The sequence below is a fragment of the Nicrophorus vespilloides genome, unplaced genomic scaffold (genome assembly GCF_001412225.1).
Source record: "Nicrophorus vespilloides isolate i.1.1-1 unplaced genomic scaffold, Nicve_v1.0, whole genome shotgun sequence".
Classification (NCBI taxonomy): domain Eukaryota; kingdom Metazoa; phylum Arthropoda; class Insecta; order Coleoptera; family Silphidae; genus Nicrophorus; species Nicrophorus vespilloides.
Window position 1 is genome coordinate 32,516 of NW_017096804.1, and position 25,633 is coordinate 58,148.

At 31.3% G+C, this 25,633-nt stretch overlaps 2 protein-coding genes across 3 annotated transcripts in view; one reads left to right on the top strand and one right to left on the bottom strand.

The window, feature by feature from the left end:
- Positions 1–643: 643 nt before the first annotated feature.
- Positions 644–3,826, bottom strand: LOC108558221 (IQ and AAA domain-containing protein 1-like). The gene is made up of 6 exons (XM_017915057.1): positions 3,410–3,826; positions 2,988–3,358; positions 2,614–2,936; positions 1,418–2,562; positions 1,096–1,356; positions 644–1,039 (listed from the first exon to the last, which is right to left on the bottom strand). Exons 1-6 carry the CDS (start codon positions 3,824–3,826, stop codon positions 644–646), a joined length of 2,913 nt encoding a protein of 970 aa, XP_017770546.1.
- A 7,041-nt stretch (positions 3,827–10,867) lies between these two features.
- The window catches only part of LOC108558224 (transcription factor AP-2-epsilon), a 61,388-nt gene continuing 46,622 nt past the window's right edge, over positions 10,868–25,633 (top strand). The window contains exons 1-2 of one of the 2 annotated variants that reach the window (XM_017915062.1): positions 11,032–11,103; positions 22,208–22,393. In XM_017915062.1, the coding sequence (XP_017770551.1) occupies positions 22,340–22,393 (54 nt within the window). In that variant the 5' untranslated portion in view covers positions 11,032–11,103; positions 22,208–22,339. Of the gene's footprint in view, positions 11,104–22,207; positions 22,394–25,633 lie in introns of both variants that reach the window. The other variant, XM_017915061.1, reaches the window with a different exon arrangement.

Sequence of the window (25,633 nt, forward strand, 5' to 3'; positions counted from 1 at the left end):
TTTAAATTGATTAAATCTGTGATGATGCAATTTAGACATTTTAGTTCATTCATATGATTGTTCTCTTAACAAAAACTTTTACTGTAATTTGTATTTTATTATTTCTCTCTAATTATAGAATTATTTGATGTTTGTGTTACGTAAATTAGTATTTGTAGTTCATTTTTGTCTAACTGATTTTATGCTTCAAAATGGAATGGAATAAAAATATCTTTTTTTTTTAAATCGTTACAATGGTGAAATTTATTGGGGTGCTTTAGTGCGAAAGACGAAGGAAAAGGAAGGACTGAAAAAAAGGAAGGATTGAAGAGTGTCTCCCAGATCCAGCCTGTCCTCTCCCTTTCCCATTACAGAAAGTGTTAAGGCCCTTCGGCGGTTCTTGAACAGAGTTCCATGGCTTTATACGGTCCGGGACGTTCGCGGCCCTTCTCTATCTCTGCGCAACTTATGCGGGGAATTGTTATTGAGTCCCGGGGCTATTTACAGAGAGCAGAGAATGCAGCCGCCGATTCGCATCACATGTGGGGGCCACGGCCTCCCCCTGATCGTAACACCAGACTGCACTCTCGGCTCTGATTGATTTCCTATGTACTCACCTTCCATCCAACAACATAACCGAACCAGCAGAGTAACAAACGTATAACTACTTCTTCTTTTTGTTCTTCTTCTCATTGGCCTTCGCCAGTTTCTCCCTCATAACCTCGTTGAACTTGTTGAGCTTATTCCTCTGCTTGCCCAGCACCGTCTTCGTGTACCACTTCTGGAACTTCTGGAGCTCTTTGTCGGTTAGGGGACCGGGGCCTTCGAGCAGCGGCGCTAGTAACTCGCTTTGCTGCAGAGGCTGATAACTCAATTGGACTATTCTCTTCGGATACAGAGCTTCCTTCACGGCTTTGTTTAACTCGACGAGCGGATACTTTTCGGTCAGCTTGCTGATGGCGCTCAAGTTGATACTTCTGTCGACACCGTGGTACGGCATCAGGATTTCCCTCCAGTACAAAAATACGCTACCGTAATCGGTCGGAGGGATCAGTATCACCTATCACCAACTATATAACACCGACAGATTCAAAATTTGATAGCAAAACTACTTACACGTTGATAGGCCTTCTTTATACCGTTCGCCTTAGCAGCCCACGGCTGCCCAGTGATGCCTAACACAAGTACACGATCATCAGGTGTGATGGGTTTAATTATTTTCTTCAGCAAAAACTTCCCGACTCGTCTGGGATCCAGTTCCTTTTCATTCTTTGGTATCTTTTTATAAAAATTCTTCTCCGCTCCGTCAATGTATATGATCGACGGTTGCAGCATCCGAGACATCTTAGTGATTAGATGTATCAACATTTGCGTTTCCTGAAGCAACATTATAATCAGTTCTGTATTTAAATAACTTTTTTTTTGCAAGTTTCATCACCTTTTTCCCTTCGTATTTGCCTGCAATTACCGTTGGCGATAAGTCGAAGAGCACGCACTGGGTCTCATTGAATATTGCGTTCGCCAGTAAATGTTTACCGCTTTTCCTTGGTCCTGCTATAAGCACAGATTTGGGCTTGTTCAAAGTTTCGACGCCCAACGGCATGATACAGTTCAACGTGACCGCCTGCCGGACATCTCCCAGAGTTGGTGGAGGATCAAAGGTGAGCTCCCGCTTCTCGCAGTTCTGGTAGCTGAAGTCCCCTTTGAAATCGCTTATACGCACCGGCGGATAATTTCGTATGATACCGTAATCCACCAATTCCTGGAACAAATCCTCGGCGGTGCGGGAGGCCGTCGGATCCTTCTTGCCCCTTTTCTTCTTGCCTTTCTTCTTCTTTTTTTTCTTCTTCTTCGGTTTGAACTTACCTTTACGTTTCTTTTTCTTCAGCCATTTATCCTTCTGCAAAGCCTCATCCAATATCTCCAGTTCGATACGCATCAGTATGTCGACTTGCTCCCTTACTTCCAATTGCATCTCGTAGCATTTCTCGTCCGTGATCATGTGCATGTAATGTTTGTCCAGTGGATTATCCGCGTCGTTGATGGGATCCCAAATCTCCCTGTACTCATCGAATCCCGTCTTGAATTTCTGAACAGCCACCGTCGGCTCATCGAACTTAATCTCGAACTCCTTGGCTCTTTTCCTCCTCTCCGCTCGCTCCTTCTCCTTTTTCGCCTTCGCTTCCTTCTTCAGCTTCTCCTTCGCCGCCTTCTTCTCCTTCGCAATCTGCTCTTTGGTCTTAGCCTTCTTCTTGGATTTCTTTTTCATTTCCTGATCGATCAAGAATTCCGCCGGCGTTAAAGTCTCACCTCGGACGATCAGTATGGATCCGCCCTTTTCTTCACCGGGAATTTCCATAAAGGTCTTTGCACCGTCGTACCAATCCCTGAACCACTCTCTGATCTCGTCGCCAATGTCCTCGAACAAACCGGGCCCTATTACCCTCAACACTCTATCCTTTTCATCGATATTAGCCTGCAAGTAATCCCGAAAGTTTTTATCGCGGATAGCCCTCCGCTTCTCGAGATTCGACCGAAACTTCTGGAATTCCTCTTTAGACTTCCAACTCGATTCATCCATCCCTAACGTCATACTTATTAATATTACTAATCAAATTAACACGGACAATTTACCAATCAGCAAGCGCTTCTCCAATTCTCTCTTCTTTAAATAAGACCTGACTTTGTAACCTCTCCACGTTGCTTGAATCTTTGTAGCAGCTTTCTCTTTAATATCCTTATCATCTTGATCACTACCGCCACCTTTGTTGCTGGTCGTTGTCTTCCGCGCTTTATTAGCTTGTTCCAAATCCGTGTAATAGAGCCTCGCCTGGCGTCCCCTTTCGTGGGTTTGTATCACCTTCAGGAAACTGATCATCTCGTCCTTCCTCCTTTTAGCTTCAGCCTCTTCATCAGTCAAAACCGGAGTATCCAGCATGTAGGTCTTCGGTCTCGTTCTAAAAAGCACAATTATTTATAATTTAAATTAAACGTTAATGTAATTCCACCTTTTACGCTTCTTCTTTTGTTCATCCGGTTTGATTTCTTTCTCGTCCTTCTGAGTTTGAGCATCCTGGGCTGGTGTCTCCATAATTTGAACCCTAGACTGTTTCTTGTTTATATCTGCTTTTGAAGCCCTACCATCAACTTTGCCTTTGGATGCTGCTCCCTTTAATCCAGCTTTGGATGCGTTCATACGCACTATCGATTTAGCTTTCAACGACTTTTTCGATGGAGACGCGTTGATATTTTGATTGCTTCCAGTTACATTCGACTGCGATTGCATGGCGTGCAAAGAAGCTTTACCACTGGCTACCAAATTGTCGATGGCGCTTGGTTTCTTCTTAACGCGCGACGGACTTTCCACTATGTCACCTTTCTGAAATAATTGGGTATTGGATGATCATTTGTATTGAATTATTTAACGTACCCTGAATTTAATGATAATATCTTCAATGTTTCCCATCCTGGGAAACATTATGGCCGGATGAAGGATCTCGACAGAGTGCGGTATCACTTTCAACTCGACCAAAGCTCCATCTATGTAGTGGTATTCGGATAAATCGATCTTCGTCATCTCGTCTTTAAGCTCGTTCAGACGAGTCGCGGCTGCGTCCATGAGCTTCCTGATGGTGAAGCTCTTTTGCACCTGGCACATCTGATCCAAACACGCATCTATGTCTTGAATGATCATGCAGTATCTAGCGTATAGTCCGCCGATCAGACGAGAAGCTATGCTCCGATCCTTCACCGACTCCATCTTCTTCATGGCCTCGTCGTATTCCCGCACATTCTCCAACCCCTTCTTTGTCTTTATCCACCATTTTGCGTAAGATTCCGTAGACATGCTCGAAGACTAGAATTTATCATTGTTGGTTAAAAGAAAGCAAAAGAAACTGACAGGTTTCAGTTATGGTTATATAATTGTCGATGGAAGCCAGCTGCGATCCGGAATTGGTATAAATATTGTGATCGTGTAGAGAACAGCGCGGCCGATCTTCTGCGGCGTCTGTGGGAGGAATTAGTTTTGTAACGCCACTGGGTATTGGTGCCGGTATATGCGGCGGATGGATGCTGGGGAGACAGTGACCGTGAAACATTTACCGGTACATACGCGGTAAGATCTTTGTGATCAAGTATATACTTGTCGTGGGCGTCGAACTCGATCCGCCTAAGGTAAAAACATGGCTTCTTGAGTAGTCAATATGGCCGACTACTCATTGTTACACTTCCAAACTTGTAAAAGGGGTACAGGATTTATATTTTTTATATATATATACATACATAAACATAGCATGTATATAATATATATATATGCACACACACATATATTCATGGACCCATCTGCTATGTGAAAAAAAGGCACACAAATATATCATTATGCGGTACCTCCGTATGACAGATGACTCCTTAGAAACGAGTTTCTTGAATATCTTAAGAACAAAAAAGTGTAGCGAGTGGTTCCTTCTTCTGCAAACCGCATACACACAAACACACACTCACACCAATTTCTCGAAACGAAACGTTCCTTCCCCTACAAATTAATTCACTCACTCATTGATTCATTCACCTAAATTGCTATACACCAAACAACACACACAAATTTCATTAAATGTCCTTATTAATTTATATCTTCCCCATTAAATTTCTATTCAAAAAATTTGAAATATTTGCAGACAATACTAATTATATTCAAGCTATAATAATAAATATATAAATCTAAAGACAAGACTATACCATTTTTATATTCAATACACATACAAATATTCAGTAGAGTTTTTTCAAGAAATTTACAATTTTAAAATTATGAAAAAATAAGTATATTTATTTTTTATAATTGGATATTTTTATTTATTATATAATAAATTATATTTAAATTTTTCAATATATAACAATGTAATATTGTTTTCCTTTTAATTTATAAAGAAAGTGAGAAAAAAGTATGAATCCAATAAAATGTATGAAACACAAACAAAGTAATTAAAATGTATTTCTTTTTTAAATTAAAAAATAATAATATTTACATATTCTGAAGTAATTAAACGAAATTACAATAATTAACATTCATGTTTCATTCTTCGCATAATTCGTCATTTTATATGCCGGTCAGGCATTGTCGGTGAGTGCGATGTTCGAGCAAATATTGTATGTTTAATACTTACATAACCGCCGAAAATTGCTCTCCAATACGGATTATTAAGTAATTTATTAATTATCATAAACGTTTTTCGGGAATAAAAATGATTATCAGAGCGAGAAAAAACCGCGTACTTTTTTCCAAAATAATATTTATTTACCAAAAGAAAAAAACACACGCGTCGCAAATTTGAAGTACGTGAAAGTGTGTTTCAGCCACTTTATACATTATTTATCAGTCGCCGTACATATGTAATATTTTAATGACACGTCTCGTTTTTCGTTAATTTTCTTCGAATAACGAGTGTAAAACGGCTACAATCTAAATGTATGAAATGATTTAAAGCAAAATTGAACATATAGTTTTATTTTTGTTATAATATTGCAGCTTTCTTATACAAACATAATTTCTTATACAAATAATAGATTATAAAACTAGTAACTATGCTTTTTACCCAATTTAATATTGTTTGGTTTTGTTTATTGATTATTTATGACATTTTTTTTATCGTAGTTAAAGTTTAATTTATTAAAACTATCTATAGAAAAAATAATTTCAACATAAAATAAAATACAAGAAAAAGTATCACAGTTGTAACTAGCAAATTAGTTATTTTTTAAATTTTGCTTACAACTAGTATTTCTCTTATATTGCTCAATATCAAAATGTTTCTTATTGATAAATTTAAGTTTTTACCACGTTCTCTCAATATATTTGCACTAACTCTAACACGTTGATGACGGCATGACCCACCGGTGGGTCATAAATTATGTATAATAGATTTGTCACTATGTATGTCACTGATTATGACTGAGTATAACCTCAAATATTTTACGTCAATTACAAAGCTTAAATGCCAATACATTTCTTATACATATTTTAATAATTCTTGAAGTAATTTAGTATAATATTGTGACATAATTTATGAATACTTTACAAAATACATTTCTTACAATTGTTCTAAATTGTTTAAAAATGATTCAAAAATGTATAAGAAAAGTTTAAGTTCGTAATTGACGTAAGATATTTGTCTTTTCACTCAGTCGATAGGCGTCCACGAAAAATGTTCTCGCATGGGGCAAACCGATTTGCGACGTCCTTAACGTGTTAAATTATCTTCTAATTTAATTAATATTTCACCTTTTTCCATTCATAATTAATTTCTTTTTTGTTATTATAATAGGGTTAAGATAAGAAACTATATCCACTTGACGTTTGATCCGTCAAATATCATATGAAATTTTACTGTACTAACAAACTTTACTTTAAAACTCATTCAATGATTGAATTTCATTTATTGCTTCGTAAACTGTGTCATATACATGTAAAATTATATAAATAGTAAAAGTATTGTATCACACATAGTTAATGGAAAATTGTAAAAATTCTTTCAGAATTTTATGAAAATACAAAGTTTTGTAAATAATAAAAGTAAATTGATCATTTTTGTTTGAAAATTACTAAATAAATATTGAAGTTTTCTTCGATTTTTTAATTTTTTTTTTTTGATTATGTGTTCCATGAAAATTTCAGGATTTGCTAAGTGTTCCATTGTTGGAAAAGTTTGAGAAACTTTGCATTAAAGGATAAATTTTAATAATTGCTTTGATTTGGAAAAGGATTACTCCATCTATTATTGATCAATAATGTTTTTTTCTCAAGGAAAATGAGTTTTACTACAATTTTGCATTTAGAATATTTTGAAATTAAATTGTTCTAGATATAATAAAAACAAATATATAGATTAATCATTTTATCAAAAAACTAACTGTAAAATGGAAAAAGAAAAACAATATTGAAAAGTGACTTTTTCATCTCCATCGATCATCGCGTTTCCCGTAAGCGCGTGAAAGTGATGGTCTTCCATATGCGTTTCATTGCATGTTATTTAGCACGAAACAATGCGCGGTATAAATCGTTATAAAGAAGATATTATTTGAATTATCCACGTGTAATCCATGTTATTTCCGATTAGTGGATGATTGCCCTTCTGCAGGTCGGAGAATACCAACCATAATATGCAATGCAAACCGATCACGATGGAAATCGCGCGCCGCATAAAAAAAGAACGAGAACAACAACAACAACGGCACGCTGAAAGGAAATCGTAGATCATCAATCACATAGACGTATGATTAGAGACGATTTTTTTTGTTTCTCTTCGTGGATGCTCCTAATAAATGTAATGCATTAAAGAGCACACTTTGGCATTACGCATTTTTTACGGTAATTTCCGGTTAAGGTTGTTTTTTTTTCCAAACAAAAGAATATAGGGACGTTATGTGCAGTTGGGGTTTTTTATTGCAGGGTATTTATGGGCCATACGCATTCAGTGCGCGCATCCAAGGATACTCGCAGGATACGCTGCCTGTGCATTTAAAGCCTATAAAATGTTAAGCATGAAATTTTTAATGTGCATTACTTTCTGTCTCATCTGCTGCCCGTACAGTATGCTTCGCATATTCATCAGTTAAATATCCTCTGGCCCTTTTACATCGAGGAGCGCTTTTACCTTTTGTTGTGTTTCGATCGGTGTCGACCGAAAACGGTATTTCAATAGACGAACTTCCGAACTTCCAATTCAATACAATCGACAACAAAACTTTCGTTGAACTTATGTTTCAATCATTCAACTTAAGACAATTGTTTGAGTACTTAATTTTTTGTTAACTTTATAATTAAAATCATCATCAAACTTTTTACTAACATTTAAAGGACATAAAGTAAATTTGTTAACTTAAATCTATATAAAATTTTTCTTTAACATCAACATGTTAGAATTCATATTTGTTTATTATCACATATTTAATTACATCAACATCTGCCTTTATCTACCAATGGTTTGGTTTGATCAGTTACTCAAGTAAATTTATACTTAACGTATTTTAAAAGAAAAACTAATGTAACTATGTTATTATGTAATTTCCTCGTTGCATTCATAAATCAATTGATTTATAAGAATATATGTTACCAATGCAAAAGATTTTAAATGATTAAATAATGGAAGTTTAATAAAGGAAATATAAATGATTATTATTTATTAGTAAGCCAGAGGTGTAAACATTAAACAATAATAATCCGTATTTAACTACTTAAACCATATTACCTAACACTACTTATAGCGATTTCTACATCGATCAATGTAAAACAGTAGAAACATACATTGTTTTAAAAGTGAGTTGTAATTTGTGTTAGTTCATAAATTGTAGCGTAATTTGGATTTTGAATATTTGATAAGTTGTTGATGCAGTTCAATATAATTTTAACCTTTTGTCGTCTGACGGTATTTGTAACTACAGGCACATTTAATGAGATAAATTTAAATTATACAGAGACGCAAAACAGAGACGTATACCTGTATACAAAATGATTTGTTTTGCAGTTGGTAACACCAAGTGAGTATAAAACTACATTCAAGTAATGCTTGTCACTTCTGTATAGGTTATTGTTACTAAATATATATAAAAATTGATCCGTTTTTGTAATCTAAATCAAAATTTACCAAAAATTACCGAATTTTTTTCATTGAAAATATTACTGAAAATGAATAAAAGCCAACTTAACTTTAATGTTTTTTAAAAGAAATTCAAAGAAATAAAGAATAGTTAAACGTTAAATATCATATATATTGGCATTATTACATTAAATAAATTGACAGATTTTTGACATTTGTCGGTTTCACATTTTTTTGAAGCCTACTTTAAATGAATTTTATAAAATAAGAATCCTTTTAAAGTAAAATTCGTAATTCAAATACTTGGAAATACAAATTTCTAATTTACTTGGAAAAAATTTTAGTTTTAGAAATGTTTCTATCTGATAATAGATAATTATATCAAAACTGGTTTTGGAAATTCATTTTTAAACTTTAGTTAATTGAAAGTAGTATTTATAATACGAAACAAGTTAATATACAAAGTGCTATATTCTGTAGTCTTTTTGTAGTTAGTAACCTTACAAATATTAAAATTATTTTGTTAACTAATTAAAATTAAAAAGGGCGAAAAGTCTAAAAATTTCAACTATAAACAGAAATGGGTATGCATTTTTATGGAAAGTTTGGAAAGGCTATAGAATCGGTTTTATCAAGCATGCACTGCATATAATAATTGTAGCAAAACAATTTGTTTCTTTTTTTTAATTTTCTTGTTATATTTCATACTACACGATTTGTTACAATAAATGTTGTTATTATTATAATATTGTTCATAATCTCTGTACTTGTATAGTTATTTCATATATTTTTATGAGTCTAAAAGATGAAAATTCAATTTTAAAAGTATTCGAAAACATAGGTAAAATACGTTTTATATAATAATGATCGCTTAGTAAAAGCACTAAGTGATCATTATTAGTAAATTGATATAATGTATCTTTTAGTATTAGTTCTGTATTCAGTTATAATTTAACATGAATTTATGCTTTTAGTATCAAATAAAATAGGACAGAAAATACTTAGGGTCATGATTTTTTAGTGTTTAAATAAATATTATTAGTTTAAAATTAAATTTACGAAACTTCTATTAATTCATTATTTTGTATGTTGGTTCTGTATTTGCTCATATTTATTTTTGATGATGATAATGCAAAGAATATCTTTTCATCTAGAGTTAGATAATTGGGTTTAAGTGATTAAATATGGGTCGTCGGCAATGAAAAAGTGCTAACTGTGGCATATTTTTAATTTTGTTGTTAATGTGGTTGGAAGCTAGAGGGGGTGGCAGGATAGGAACACCCCGAAATACTACACATACAACAGATCCGCACAGGGAGAGAGCTTTGTGCCTCTGTCTCACTATTGATCTGAATCTAAAAGCTTTATATGGCAGCCCTGGGTGTTTGTGAATAATCTACAAATGCAATATGGCGGGTACACCGCAGCCGCCGACTACTATTTCCCTTTCCCTCTCGGTCGCCTTGCACTCTCTTCCTCGCTCTCTCTCCGTCCCTCATCCTCTCGCTCACTCGCTCTCTCACTCAATATAAATACAGCCATCTCCGTCCCGCGCGCGCGTTTAATTGCAATTAATTATTTCGTTTGGTTCCAATGAAAATAAATCATTTATTTTTCGGTCTTTACGAAGTGGACGAAAAATAAAAGAAAACAACATTGAAATAAGAGGTGGATTGGATGGAAAGAAGGAGAGAAAGAGAGAGAGATTGAAGGAGGTGCGTGTGTGTGTATGTATGTATGTATGTTTGGATCTAACTATTCCTTCTTTGTAAGTTATTACAAGTTGCATAGAGTACACCCACTCTGGCTGACTCGCCGAGAGAAGTAAATCAAAAGAGATGAAATTGCAGGTTTTGTTATAATATAATCGTCGTCCCCTGCGGCACGTAACTCGGTGGGCCAATAGCGAGCTCTCGTCTCGATTGACTCTGGCCAATGGCCGCTAGTCTTACCCCCGGCAGACTTGTTCACTAGCCAAAGGTCTTGTTCACTATACTACATCACACACACAGTGCCTAGAACCACTAACAACATATCGCGTTATACGCACACCGGCGTATCTCGAAAATACTCCGCTTACGCGTGTGCGAAACGAGACCCCCGAAAAATCTCCACACATCACCAAAAAAACCCACAAGTGCATCATCATCTCAACAACAACAACAACAAAATTTCATCAACAAGGCTGTGATTTATATTTAAATAAAATTGACGACACGAGAGGACTTTATTTTATTGTTTTATATATATACATTTTTCTTCAAAGTGAAACATCTAAGTTGAAGAGAAAAGAAAAGAACCGCATGCGCCACATTGTGATATATTACATTTATACTATATACCGATTGATTGATTTGTTTGTGCTGATTGCTTGTGCATCCCGGGGGCTGCGATACGTGATTTTTTTCTGTTTCCATTCTCAACTGGAACATCTACAACTTTTTTTTCTACAACCGATACCCACGGATATGGAATGATGTCAAGGTTTTACCTAAATTCTAATTCCTCGCTAGCTAATTACCAACAATATGAAGTAAGTAAATCCAATTAATTCACATAAAAAAAAATAAATTAATAAAAACGAATTTTGTTTAAATATATGAATTTTCTTTCTAAACGAAATTAATCATATTAAATTTATCTGAATTTTATTGAATTAATTCTTTTCTTAAATAAAAATACACTGAAATTAAAGTAAACTCTTTCTTCGAATACAAATTCTCAAATCTATTATAAAACGTATTTAATATAGTTATATATTTTCTTGTTACATTCACTAAATAATAACTGAATTTATCTAAATAACAAAATAAATTGAAAATTATATTATATTGAGTTAACAGTTCTAAAGTAATGGAAAATTTGACATTGTTTTTGTTCAGAAAGCATTTGATTATTTGAAGATAATTCGTCTAAGTATAAAATAAACCTAAAAAATGTAATTCTCTTGTGATTAAATAAATAATATGATAAATGTAGTTTTTAACTAAAAAATAGATAATAGTGACAAATAAATATAATTTTTAAGTAAAATCCGTAGCTTAAAGCAATAGAATCTGTCAGATCCAATTTAATCTATGTTAATCTAATAGGAATATTACAGTATATTACTCTGTAATAATAAATTTAAGAAAACAAAATATTTGTATCAAATTTGTAATTAAAATAACATATAGTTAAATAAAAAAATTATTATATAACATTCTTTAAATTTTACTAACAAAAATCGTCATAAATTCAATATTTAAAAAAAAAATATTTTGTGTTAAATACAAATAAATATTAATAGAAGAGCAATAAATATGAGAAAAAGACTGTATTATGTAATTTATGTGCTTTTTCTGATTTTTCTTCTATATTTTGCTGAAAATTATTACTTTATATCGAAATAAAGAAAACATCCTGAAGAAATTCGGAGGTAAAGTTATTTGGAAATATAAGCTATGGAAATTGGTGCAAACAACATAATTTACTGAATCCAGCTTGTTTTACTTAAATTTATTATAAAATAATTTACATACTTACTATATATTAAAGCAAAGTATAACAAGAAATGAAAATTTTGCATTCTAACTTTCAAGAAGTAAAAATAACTGGATTATCTATTACTAACTGTTACAGTTATTGTTTCTACGTACAAGATTCAATGTTTCAATGCATAAAAACAGATATTCCAAAATAAGAGCAAAAACACGTACATTGTAAAACATACACATTAAAACTATCTACATAAATATCATTTACAGTTTCATTTAACCTTTATAACAAAAATAACAAGAAAATGTATTACTATTATTTCCGATAAACTGAATTAATATTCGATTTAAGAGAATGTAAGCGCTGTTAAAATCGATTAAATTAATCAATAAAACCGAATCCGATCCAAATAACCGTTCCTAACATTTCATTGTAATAAAAAAAAATATATAGATTTTACATCTCTAATTGGCAATAAACTAAATCAAAGATCAAAATAAATTTGACAGTTTTTGTAGTTGACATTTATTAGTAATTTATTGTTAATTAATTAATTATTTATTATCATTCTTTGTTTTATTACTCTTTGCTTAAACTGTTAAACTATGCTAAACGTAGTAATTAATGTAGAATAAATATGGTTAAATAATGTGTAATTGTTATTTATGTCTTCATTGCACTCGACTGAATATATAGTAGATTCTAATGAATCTAACAAGTAAAATTTGAATACAATGAACTTTTTAATGTAATACTTTCAAATTACTTTATTACGTGCATTTTTGATCATTTACTAATTTATTTCCTCTTGTTAAATACGTGTATTTACAACACATATAATTAGGTACAAAATCAAAGTGTCAGTAATTAATTCTTCAAATCGGAAGAAAAAGTAGAAACAGAACTACGAGAAAACAGTTAAATTAACAAAATAATTACAACAAAAAAATATTTTAAAAAACAAATTAATTTCAAATATTTTGTTAATTAAATTTAATTGTAATCAGCCTGATTTTAATCGTGCAATTTTGTTATTTCATATTTTTATTGGGAGGCTTTGAATTATGTGAAACAACAAATGCATTGTTTTATTTGACATTTAATTAATGTGAAGTGTCAAGTGATAATTTATACGTTTCGTGTTAATTGCTGATGAAAATAATAGGTATGTCTAATTGATTTTACTGTTAGAAAAACGTTAGAAAACAAGAAAGGTGAAGTAATCTGTAATAATTTTGATATTACTATTCCTAAATTGTTAATGAAACTGTAAAAGATTTGGGGTTGGGGTGATGCGCAAGCAAAGAGTAACTGTAAAAATGCTGAAGCCAGACTTGGAGCGCCATCTACGAAAACGTGTTGTAACTCTATCCTTTGTCACTATTGATTGAATTTCTACAAGTCACCAGCAATATTTCTTTAATAATTTTATTTAAAAAAAAAACTAATAATATAATTATAATGAGCTTTGAGACCTTTGTATTTCTATAAGAATCAATTTGATTTAAATAAATTATAATAATTAAAATTTACGAAATTTTTTGTCATCAGAAGTTTTATATAACAATGATGAAAGTTATTTTTTATATAAATTTTAATAATTTTTAAACATAAGCATAAATGTCATGTTTTTATATAAAGTAAAATCATACATTTTTACATTCTACATTTTCTATTGCAATTACAATTAACATGGATTTATGTAGTTAATAAATCCCAAATTTAATTATATTATGTAACATATTAATCAAAATAAGTGGACATTTTTTCTTTCCATTCAAATTATAATTTATCTCATATTTCCTTGTCTGTTGAAGGATTTTGCTTATTTGTTAATTATTATAAATGTAGACGTCGGTTTATAAACTATACAAAACATTTATAAGAAACTATGAACCAAATAAAACATTCAAAAGAAGTCATTATGTTTCAAGCAGTTTTATGATGAAATTATGAATCATACACTTTATATCATTATAAAGTGTATTAGAAGTTAGATATTAATATAAGTAGTTTTATTCCAAAAATAAATAGTTTCAATGTGTATTTTATGAACGTTTACAATAGTGAAATGATGTAATGTTAAGTATATTGATTCAGTTGAATCAAGAAAGAGACTTCTTAACTCTCTTATGATTAAATTATAAAGTCTTATTTAATGCACAGTCAGAAGAAAAAAAATGGAAGCAATAAATTACAAATTTATTATACATATTTAAATGGTAATGCCTGCGGTTTTGATCAGTGCCGTCTGCGCGAATCATCGTGCATCATTCCGTAATGGTTTAATGGATTCGAAAGACATTAAATCAATAGCAGGTCGTTATTATTATTTTTGTTTGCGCGGTTTTTTTTGTTCGTCTTATTTTTATTCATTACTTTGGAACCGATTGAACCAAATTTAATGATTAATAATAAACAAGAGGAGCGATGGTTTTAACGGCGTATTACGTAATAAAGGAAACGATAAAAATAAATGTTCTGAAATTGGCAGTTTTTAGAAGTGCTCTTAATGATAACGCTCTTACTCTCCAGTTACATTACAATATATAATATCCTTAGCCTCGGAACAATGTAAAATGTAACGAATCGATCGTATAGGAAATTAATTACGTAATAATAATAACAACAAGTGGAAGATGTACACGTAATGACGGTGGGAGGAGGAAGGGAGGAATAAAGACGGATCATTTCCGAAGGTGTACGTAACGCAATGTAATGTGCGGTGTTCCGTTCGGTATGAAATATTTATAAGTCCGTGGGGAGTTATTATTAGTTATTAAAATCGGTTTCGGTATAATCTAATTTTAAAATATGCAAACAAGAAATAAAGGTATAATGGATTTTCGGAATGGAGAAGAAGAAGGAACGACCGAACCGCGCTCAAACACACACACATACACTGATGCATATACACACCTGTTTTGAAACTGATGTCTGATGTTGGGACTCGGTAATTATCTACATTCCTCTATCAGGCATCATCAATTAAATATGGAGGTACTGACATTCCATACGCGGTAGCTATTATCATTTCTTTTTTGCTGCTGCTGCTTGCTCCTTGCTCCCTTTCTTTCTTTTTTTTTTCGTACACGTTTCATATACACGTTTGGTCTTCGGTATCGAAACGCACCAAAAACGCGTACAATTTTCACCCCAATACAGATGCAACTCCTTATATATTATCTTTAATATCTTTATTCTCTAACGAACTGTTTATTCATTTAATCAACTTCATAAACGGTTATTAGCAACGGACACTTGCACAATTATTATATGTCATTAAAATGAAAATAAATTGTCCAAATATTGGATATTATTAATTGCATTACCTGAAAAATAGAAACAATGAAAAGAAAATAAAAGTAATGCATACTTATGCACATTTATTATACAACTTCATTTAATTTGAAACATATTTCATTGTCCAATTATTCAACTTCATAATTAACTTCATTACTTGCAACAGTAGAACAGTCGAATAAGAACCAACACATGTTGTTTTTTTATTAATTAGATAATTAATGTTTACCAATAATATAAAGCAATTGTATTACACAGTCTATAGAAAAGACAGAAAAATATTTTGTTATACAAACATCATATTATCAATCCTATCTGAGTACCATTAAATTTATATAACATATTTAACTAATAAACTAATAGAACTTAAATTACACACTCATATAAAAATATTGCTTTATTAAATGCGTTGAAATAAAAATGAGTCAAGAATTTCCTCATGATTCTTCGTGACAAACTGAAATCTAATACAGGTATCTCCCGACTTACGAACAAAATTCAAAAAGCTCTAAACTTATTACAAGGAGATATATTGTGATACTATCTCTTTTGATACATTTGTCATTTTTTATTAAATAATTGTAATGTCTAAATTGAAAAGTTTGTAAGTAAGTCAGAAATACGGAATTGAACATATATAAAAGTAATATGTGTGGTAAGATAAGTATATTTTGAAATTTTTGAAATTGACTTACCAACAATTCCCTTTGGAACGGAACTAATTCGTAAGTCGGAGGATACCTGTAGTTGAATTTCAGAAAATTTGTGTATTATTAATTTAAGAATATTTTAGCATTTTCTTGTACGCTTGAATATTTGATGTTTGACAGGATGGAAAATGAAGAAACGTATTATTATTATTCAATCAACAAGTAATGGCAACAATTTTATATATTTTTTTTTATTTATAACAAATATTATTTTAAATATATAGTCTTAATTTGTTTCTGCTTTCAAATTTTGATTTTTTTTACAAATGATTTTTAAGAATGCTTGCCGAAAATGAGATCTAATATAGATATATTAAATTTAGGAATTTAAAATTTTACAATTTTGAATTAAGTTTTTGTATCACTAAAAGTCAACAAATCATTTAGTATTTTATTGTACATTCTTATTGAGAAATTCGCAAATGCTGAAACACTTTTGCTTACTTTTATTTTTATAGAAAAGTAGTTAAATTATACATTTAAATTTATATTTTAATTATTAAAAAAGTATGAATTACAAATAATAAAATTGATCAAAGATCTTGTGGCTTTAAATAATGTAATTCAATATAAAAAAAAAATGCAAATATATATTTTAATTAATTTATTAGTTTATTACATAAAAATAACGTTTTATGTGTATCTGCTATACAAAGTTTACGGTTGTGGTACTAAATCTATAACATTGTGATATATCCTGTTTTTATTTTTTTTATTGAAATTTTATCAAGTTTTAAGAATAGTGATAATAAGCAATTAAATTGCACTTAATTGAAATCGATCTGAGAAATGGAGAGCCAAGATCTTTGATTTCCCAATCATCGAACCATCATCAACATTTAATGTTTCCTTCGGCTACCGAACTTTTAATATCATCATCATTGGTTCACCAGAATCGTTAAAATTAGTTTCAATAGAAAATGTATTAAATTGAGATATAATGCGCGTTTACGGCCGTTTCCTAATGAATATTCCGACGATAAAAAATCGAAACGCTCGGTCCACATGGAAATTTATGTCCTCCAATAAAAAAAGAAAACCGAAAATATGTATTTATTATCGGAGCACACGACCGAAATTCCAATTGGTGAGGAGCAAATAAATAAAATTTTATTTGCTACCGTGTAGCAATGGTTAATAGTAAGCGAAGAAACGTTGTGTGTGTGTGTATGTTGTTCGCTTTTTTAATTGGGAGTCATAAAAGTGGAAGTCACTTTTTGGAGAGTCTATAATTAATGCATTCCTGGTCTGCGAGTGCACGCACGTTGCTGGACCAGAGATGAGAAGGAATAATTAAAGTAGCCATGGATGGATGATGGTACATGTCCATAAACAAAACAAAAATGTATATAGAAAAGAAAAATGAAGAGAAAAGGAGGAGAATCGTTAACGAAAACGACGCTGCGGAGTCCTGGAATTAAAGCGGACAGATAGACAGATTTCTGGATGCATTTCGTCAGATCGTTGTCTTATAATTAAGCATGAAAAATGTTTAATTACGGATCTGCGTTACGCGTTTTCTACACTTTGATTACATTCTCTCTTCACAGGTTAATTGCGAGACGAAATTACTTAACGTTTCGTTTAATTAACTGAACTTTACCACTTACCATAAAGTGGTTGGAATTATTTCAGGGATTTGCTAAGGAGTTTACGTCCTGATCCTTCACACGTGGCAATGTGCAGTTTAAATTACTGTCATTTCCTAATTTGTAAACAGATTTATTCTATTTCTTTAGAAATGACAAAAAAATGCTTAACTTTCTATACTTGCCAAGTAACTATAAATGTATTTACTAAGTGATACTTGACAAGTATTTGGTTACTTAGAAAGTATTACACAAACTACTATAAAAAATACAGGTGAATATGCCAAGATATGTCTTTCAACATGATACTTGATAAGTATTTAGTTACTTGTAAGGATTATAAAAAATATTATCAAAACTAGTAAAAAAAGCAAATATGAGTGTCTACAAGACATGAATTACTACGTGATACTTGACAAGTATTTTGTTTCTCAGAAAGTATTACACAAACCCGTTATCAAGTACAACAAAAAATTGAAGTAAATGCTCATAATGCCTTAGTACATGATACTTGACAAATATTTAGTTACTTGAAAGTAAAGTATTACACAAATCATTATCATCTACTACAAAACATAAATGTGAATGCCTTAAGACATGTCTTACTACGTGATATTTAAGAAGTATTTATTTACTTGGAAAGTATTGCGTAATGAAGGTGATATATTAATCAAATAAATATTATCTATATAATAATAATTTTATAGTTAATTCATCAAAAATGAAATGAAACTCATACAAAACGAAAACAGTTCAATTTTCCATTTTTTTTAATTAAATTCAATTATATTGGTGTTACTTTTACACAAAGCAATTAAGAGGGAAAAGAAAAAGGTTGTATTTATTTTTTTTTCTGTTATTTTTTTTTGTTTCTGCTTAGATCAAAAATATAATTAGGGTTCACAGGATATAATCCCCCTTGGTATTCTGACCTCGGCCCGGACCGGTGAGAAGGAGAGAGAAAAAAACAAAATAGTATACGTTTCTGAAATTCCTCGGTTTTCCCGACACCCTCAATCATTTCGCAATTTATTACGTTGCCAAACTGACCATTACGAAATGGGTAAGGAACGTTTATGTGATTTGGTGGGCCCCGATGATGAGGAATTAGGATCGAGACGATCACTGTTATTTTCCTCATTATCGGGCAATCGCATTGCGGGGAAAAGATCATTATGTAATTCGTCTTTCGTGCTCACATCTTTAACAAATAATTCATTTTTTTGTTGTTGTTGCTGTTGCTACTAATGAAATAATTTATTAAATGACATTTCAATTTTACGATCGTCGGCCATTTTGGGAGTTTTGACGTAAATGTCAATTTTTGCATATATTAATTTATTGCGTTCGCTTTAATTGTATTTTGTAACGTATCCTCAAAGGCGACGCCGATCGCTCGGATATAATTAATCAATTAATTCGAATCGAAGAATAATTTATTTTTAATCGAAGTTTCTCAAATGCAGAATTTATCGTGTATATAATACGTACATATGTTAACGCGGCTTTAAATCACTTTAATAAGCCAATCTGTCGCATGGAAATACAGAAATTAATTAAAGATCTCGTCGGAACGAGGCAAAATGTGTAATTTTGCATAATTCCAAACGCGCTTGAAATTAATTACGTAAATTTTATTTTTTTATTTTTATAGCGAAGAATTACCATATTGCGAAACAATCGTGTTTGTTGCAGAAATTTTATTACACGCAAGGTGTTTTATCGCATAAAAAATTACGATTACTTGACAAGTACTTGTTTTATGCACTTTGTACAATTTTAAGAAAGAACCATTAAATCTCATGTTTCACATCTACATTATAAAATTAAAGTGCACATTAAAATAAATAACGTCTTCTCTAAATTAAATAATATATAATAACAATTTTGTAAAAGAACTTAAACTAGAATTTAAAAGATTGTTTTGTGGACAATTTCATTGAAAAGTAACAAAGTACAAGACAAGTACTTGATACAATTTTATACAACGTAGTTAATTTTATTTACAGGATAGAAATCGTAACATTTCATCATTTACTTTATAAAATTAAAGTTTGCGTTAAAATAACATCTTCTTTAAATTGAATCAACAATTTTCCAAAAGAGCTTTCATTTTCATAACTAGTATATAAAAACTAGTTTTGTGGAAAATTTCATTGAACATAAACTTTTCCTAAATAAAGTTTTGTGATAACATTTCCACAATATTTGGATAATTTACTTCAGTTTATAATAAGTCTAGTAGATGTCACATTTTCTTTAAAGTTTAAAAAATCGGTTTAGTATACTGCAATAACTCGCATAGTCCTGATGGCTTTGATCAGTCCGGATTCACTATAGTTCAGTTTGAAGATTTCAAAACAAACTGAATTTTATTTTTTTTTTGTACAAAAATTATTATTTATATAGTCAAGTCTCTTTTTGTACACATTTAGTTCCTCGATTAGTCCGATTTCAAACAGTCCGGAATATTAATAAAACTATTTACCCGTACTAAGTATTACTGTACATATTTTTTAACATGTCAAGTACATGTTTTTGACAACTTGTGTCACGTATACCAACTTAAATTATTAATTTGACAAGTAACACGCACAACCCTGACGTAATACTGACAGTTGACTTGTATCGCGTGGTGTGTACATCAATGAGGAATTTCATTATAAAATTCACTCTAATTTCAGATGAGTTCTGAAATGTAGTACAATAATGAATCAAGGTTATAAAACTATGTGTCCCTTCAGGGCTATACAAGATTCTCATTACTATTTACAGTTGTTTCAAATAAATATAGTAAATTACTTAATATTGGATTTTCGCGGAACGCATAGAAGAATTATGCCGGACATAAATCGGAGCTCCGCTCCGTGCCATATTAATGTAAGTAATGTCCGACGTTTAATCTAAATGCTACCCGTAGAATACACGTAGACAAACTGGCGTTCGTTCTGTCCGTGGCTTTCCACGAGCAACACTCATAATTGACTGTTTTATGACCCACTCTGATTTAGTTTATGACGGAAACGGCGAACGAGTGCAAAACGAGAAAACGAAGAAGCCCGCAACAATCAACTCGAGGCACTAAAGTTTGCTATGATTTTATACTTCATTCTTGTTAATTGTCTACGAGTATAATGACTTATAGTTTTATCTACAGATTTTTGTCTGCAATCATCGCCGGATTTTGAAATAAATTAACAATTTTAGGATGATTTATTCGAAGAATTATTATTCTGTTACAATATAATTATTAGAACAACAAATTCCTGCTAATAACTCAGTCGCAATTGCCTTAATTTCTTTATCTCTATGTTTTTTTCCTTCAATCATCGCCGGATTTTGTTGCAAGTTAACAATTTCAAGATGATTTATTTCTAATACGAAGAATAATTATTCTGTTACGACAGCATCATTAGAAAAGCAAATTCCCGCTAATGGAGGAACAATAGCCGCGCTTCTAATTGCTAGGCAAACAATGAGCGGCGGCAATTGATCTTGTCGGTAAGACAATTCGCATTTCAATATCCACATTTGAATAATCGCTGGATAATCCTCAAGTAATGTAGATCTATTTACTTGTATTAAATCTTAAAGAAATACTTCAAAAGTATTTATTAAATACTTGATAAATCTACAAGTACTTGCGATCAATCAAATAGAGTGTTTTGACTGTAAATATCACAAAATTAGTTGATTAACAATTAATTTAATTGTGCTTTAAACTAGAATATTTACATGTTTTGTATTAATTAAAAATACCAAAATTTGCGGAATATCAACGATATTAGAAGCTTTTTTTTGTCAACAGAATATTTTTCTTTCAAATTTTGCTTTGATACTTGACAAGTATTTAGATAATTCCATTTAACTTACACAAATCATTATAAACTACAACACAAAATAAGTGCTTGTCAAGTATTTGGTTACTTAGAAAGTATTACACACATAATTATCAACAACATCAATAGTAGAAGTAACTGCCCTTAAGATATATCTAACTATATTCTACTTAACAAGTATTTACTTACTTCAAAAGTATTACAGAAACTATTGTGATCAGAATGTTTTTCATAAAAAATTTGCTGTATAAGAATTTTTATTAAGAATTTATTTAATTCCATCAAATTATTTGTTGGATGTTGTGAGTCTTTGGTAAAATTCCATAATGCTATTAAAAAAAATGAGTTAAACAACAACTTGTTTGTGATGCGGCTTCGAAATCCCTGATTTATTACGTAAATCCAATATCATATTACAATCTTCGAAGTCACTTCTTTTGAAGCAACGATACGAATTTATGTTATACAATTTCACCGATTGGATATTGTGTAAATGTGAAACCATTATTGGAATTAATAGCATATTGAGAATCCTGTGCGGAGGCGGCAGGCGTTATAGATTTTTTATGGTGGTCATAATTAACTCTCACCACAGGTACACGCAGCCCCCCTGCAGAGGGTGTCCAGATGAATTTACGTTCTTCAAACGTTACCGATACACGCATGTAAACGATCGCATTTTCATTCATAATTTATATATTTTTCTCTCTTTGTTTCAGGTAAGTGAATAATTTTCCGCAAAAAAGGAAGAGTCACCGAGAATCCACACGCAAAACGCAATAAAAGCCACCAAACTGTCCGGGACGACAGCGACGTAAAGAAACTAGAAAAAAAAAAGAATCCCAAAAAAAATGTCTTACAAAGGAGTCACGTCCTTGCAATCAGCCGACTACAATAACTCATGGGTGAGCACACAAACTCTTGTGTAAATTTCTGCACGTTTTTAGTAGCTAGATTTAGACGACAGATGGCGTCCGTTGAGCGATCCTTCGGGATGCTGCAACTCGTAACATCTTTTGCGCCTCCGCCGTTCGTCGACAGAGGGAACCACCGCGTCCGCGCAGATTTCATCTCGCGAGAAAAATATTTTTTCGGATCTTAGCATCATCATCATCATCTTCTTTCGCGTGCCACTAATTGGGAACGCCAATTACGATTTATGAAATTGTTCGCATTTCCTTGCCGCATTTTTAACATAATTATCGTACGAACGCAAACAATTAACATTTTTTCCGCTTCGTTGTGGAATTAATTATACAAACCGAGAGATTCGATTTAAACGGATTCAAATAACTTTGAGCGAATTAAATCCGTTTAATTGATGTTAATAAAATTTAATTAACTACCTATTTCTTAACAATTCTGTTATTTTTAAATAAATTCAATATTATTATTATTAATTATTCTTCTGAAAAAGGAAACTCATGTTATATTATGATTTTATGTCTATATTAATAGGAAATACTTTTGAGTAAAAGTAAATTCTTCTTAAAATATTTTTGTTTTTAAAACTATTTTCGTTAGAAACAAATATTTACCTGCATTAATTAGAAACGACCCAATTATTCACTAATTGCATATATTAATGTTATTATTCCAAATAGAATTTAACTATATAGATAAAAAATAATAATAGAATTATTTATTTTCAAAGATTTTAATTAAATTGGTTTAGATTCTTACAAAAAATAAACTAATGTAAGAAATTTCATGTTTGATTAAATAATTTGATAATTAAGAAACGTTTAAATGAAAGAATTAAAATCGTGCAGCTTTTGTTGTTCCAAGTAATACAAAACATATTTTTCATATTTTATATTGCGGCATGTTTATTGCAAGGTATTTACTGAGCAGGTTGTTCCGCTGATTTAAATACAAATGTAATTGTGTTTCAAGTTATATATCTTTTTGTTTTATTGCAGCTGTAAAGAGTTGAGCTCGTTTTGTATCGCGTCTGATGGACAGGCCGAAAGGCAATAATGTATAAACGTTATCTAAATAATTAACGTATATTATTTTTCATGTGGTCCTGGTACCGTTACCATCTTGGGCAGCGATCAAAGATGAAGCGAATCCGTCCCATTCCTCCTCCTTATACGAACGGCGCGATTTAAATTAGTCACATCCCGTTCTCGTTCATTCTTCGCTCAATATGTATCATTTCACAAGTATCAACAAACTATCATTATTTTTTGTTGTTGTTGCATTATCAATTGAGGATTTGCAAGCAATTTATTGCTATCGTTGATTTGTGTTGCATATGCATCTAGAAAATGTATAAATCGTTTCGGGCGAGTGTTGCTCCCGTGTGTCCGAGAATTCGAAGCATTACTGAGGCGATTTCGAAACGAAATTATCTCGAATGTTTAAGATATCGATTCATTAATCTTTATCATTTCACTAAATTGGTTATTCATTTGTGCATCGTAGAACACGGTTTCATTAACAATGCAATCTTCGTTTTCTTTTAACTCACAGATCTCTATTTACAAGCTAAATGAGAAGAGTTTTAATAAATCATCAGTTTCTAATTAATTTACTACTTGTAAAATAAGTATTATTCATTTGTTATTAATAAACAAATGTGTAATATATAAACATGCAATTTTAATTGAATTATACTTAATCTTTAATTAAGTAAAATTTATCTAAATTAGGGTGTAAGTAAACATTAGCGAACATCGAGATTTAGCTAAAACGATTAGTTTTCTTTTCAGTTATAAACCTTAGGTTTTAATTTAATTAATTAGCTGTGTTTTAATAATTAATGCAATGCAAGCTCAACGTTTATAATTGCAACAACGTTTATAATTGCATTATAACAAATTGAAGCAAATCCAAATAAGTGTGAACATGAAAATACATATAATTTTAGGTGATAAATGTTACACATACGCCTGTTTTTTGGTAACCATTGCGTAATTCGTAAATACTGCTATAAATTGATTGATTTACATTAATTTCTAATTTAATCTGGTTTTATAACACTTATCTACAAATTTAACTATTTTTTTTATTCCCAGGATTCCAGAGAACATTTAATTTAAATTTCACGCAATTCCAGGAAAAGTTGTATGAAATCAGTATGATTTACAGTTATAATCTTTGAATTTAGTGCATTCTTATTTCTTAATACTTGTAAAGTACATGTACTGTTTATATATAATACAAGTATTTTCGCAAGTTTCAAATACTTTTCTATTATTTTAAATATTGCAAATGATTCTTGACATGATTCTACATCAGGATCAATAGTTTGATGCTTCTTTATATGCTAATAAATATTGATACCTCGCACAGTCCGGGTTATCGATTCCACCACACTGTTTAAAAACCGCATATAAATAAACAGCAGAAAAAGAGACTTTATTGTGTAGATGAAATTAAAAAAGGATCATTTATGAATATAAAATAATTTTGTATAATTCTTTAGATTTTTTATATTATAAATAAGTACTTGAGTTGTATAAGTATAAGTAGTTACAAATGTTGTTAACATATTTCGTACTTGGAAATTGTTATGTAACAAGTAATATTTTTAGCTATTGATAGAACAGTACTAAGTTATGAAATGTTTCAAATTTAATTGGATGTTCTTATTTGGTTTGTATGTTTGTTTTTTTTTTTACAATCGGATGTAATCTTGATGATTGACTGGAACATATCGTTTTGCTTGCTCGACACACACACACAATTCGAAATTTCTTATTGGAATGTCCGCGACTTTGATCCGGTATGCGAGACACGCGCCATGGCGGACTTTTCTATCTCTCGGTTGTAAATTGGGGTATACGGATTGCAGGCAAACGGTTGGTGGCTCTTTTGAAGTTTCCGCGGTCATTAAAATGGCGAAGCCGTTGTTGCGTAATGCAGCTTTTCCAACAAAAGTCATCCTCCCTCTCGCCACTCTCCTTCGCAAAAAGCACCGCTCTTCCTTCTTCCTCTCGTGCCTCTCTCTGTATGTCTATATATATTTTTTTTTTGTTCGTCGTCGTTGTTGCTATTCCTCTCCTTCGTCCTCGGTTTATTTTCCGTCGTCCTGTTTCTCTTTTTTTTTCGCTTCTTATTCCTCTGGAACCGTTGTCGTCAGTGCCGCCGTATAAATCACTGCTCGTTGAACGCTCGTCGCCGTTGCATTGGCTGGT

What these genes read in the sequence shown, in the direction of transcription:
- LOC108558221 (XM_017915057.1), bottom strand. Translation starts at nt 3,826, where the DNA reads ATGTCTACGGAATCTTACGCAAAATGGTGGATAAAGACAAAGAAGGGG. An exon ending in CAAAAGAAGAAGCGTAAAAG is followed by an intron (nt 2,937 to 2,987) that starts GTGGAATTACAT and finishes TGTGCTTTTTAG; the next exon opens with AACGAGACCGAAGACCTACA. An exon ending in TAAAGAAGGCCTATCAACGT is followed by an intron (nt 1,040 to 1,095) that starts GTAAGTAGTTTT and finishes AGTTGGTGATAG; the next exon opens with GTGATACTGATCCCTCCGAC.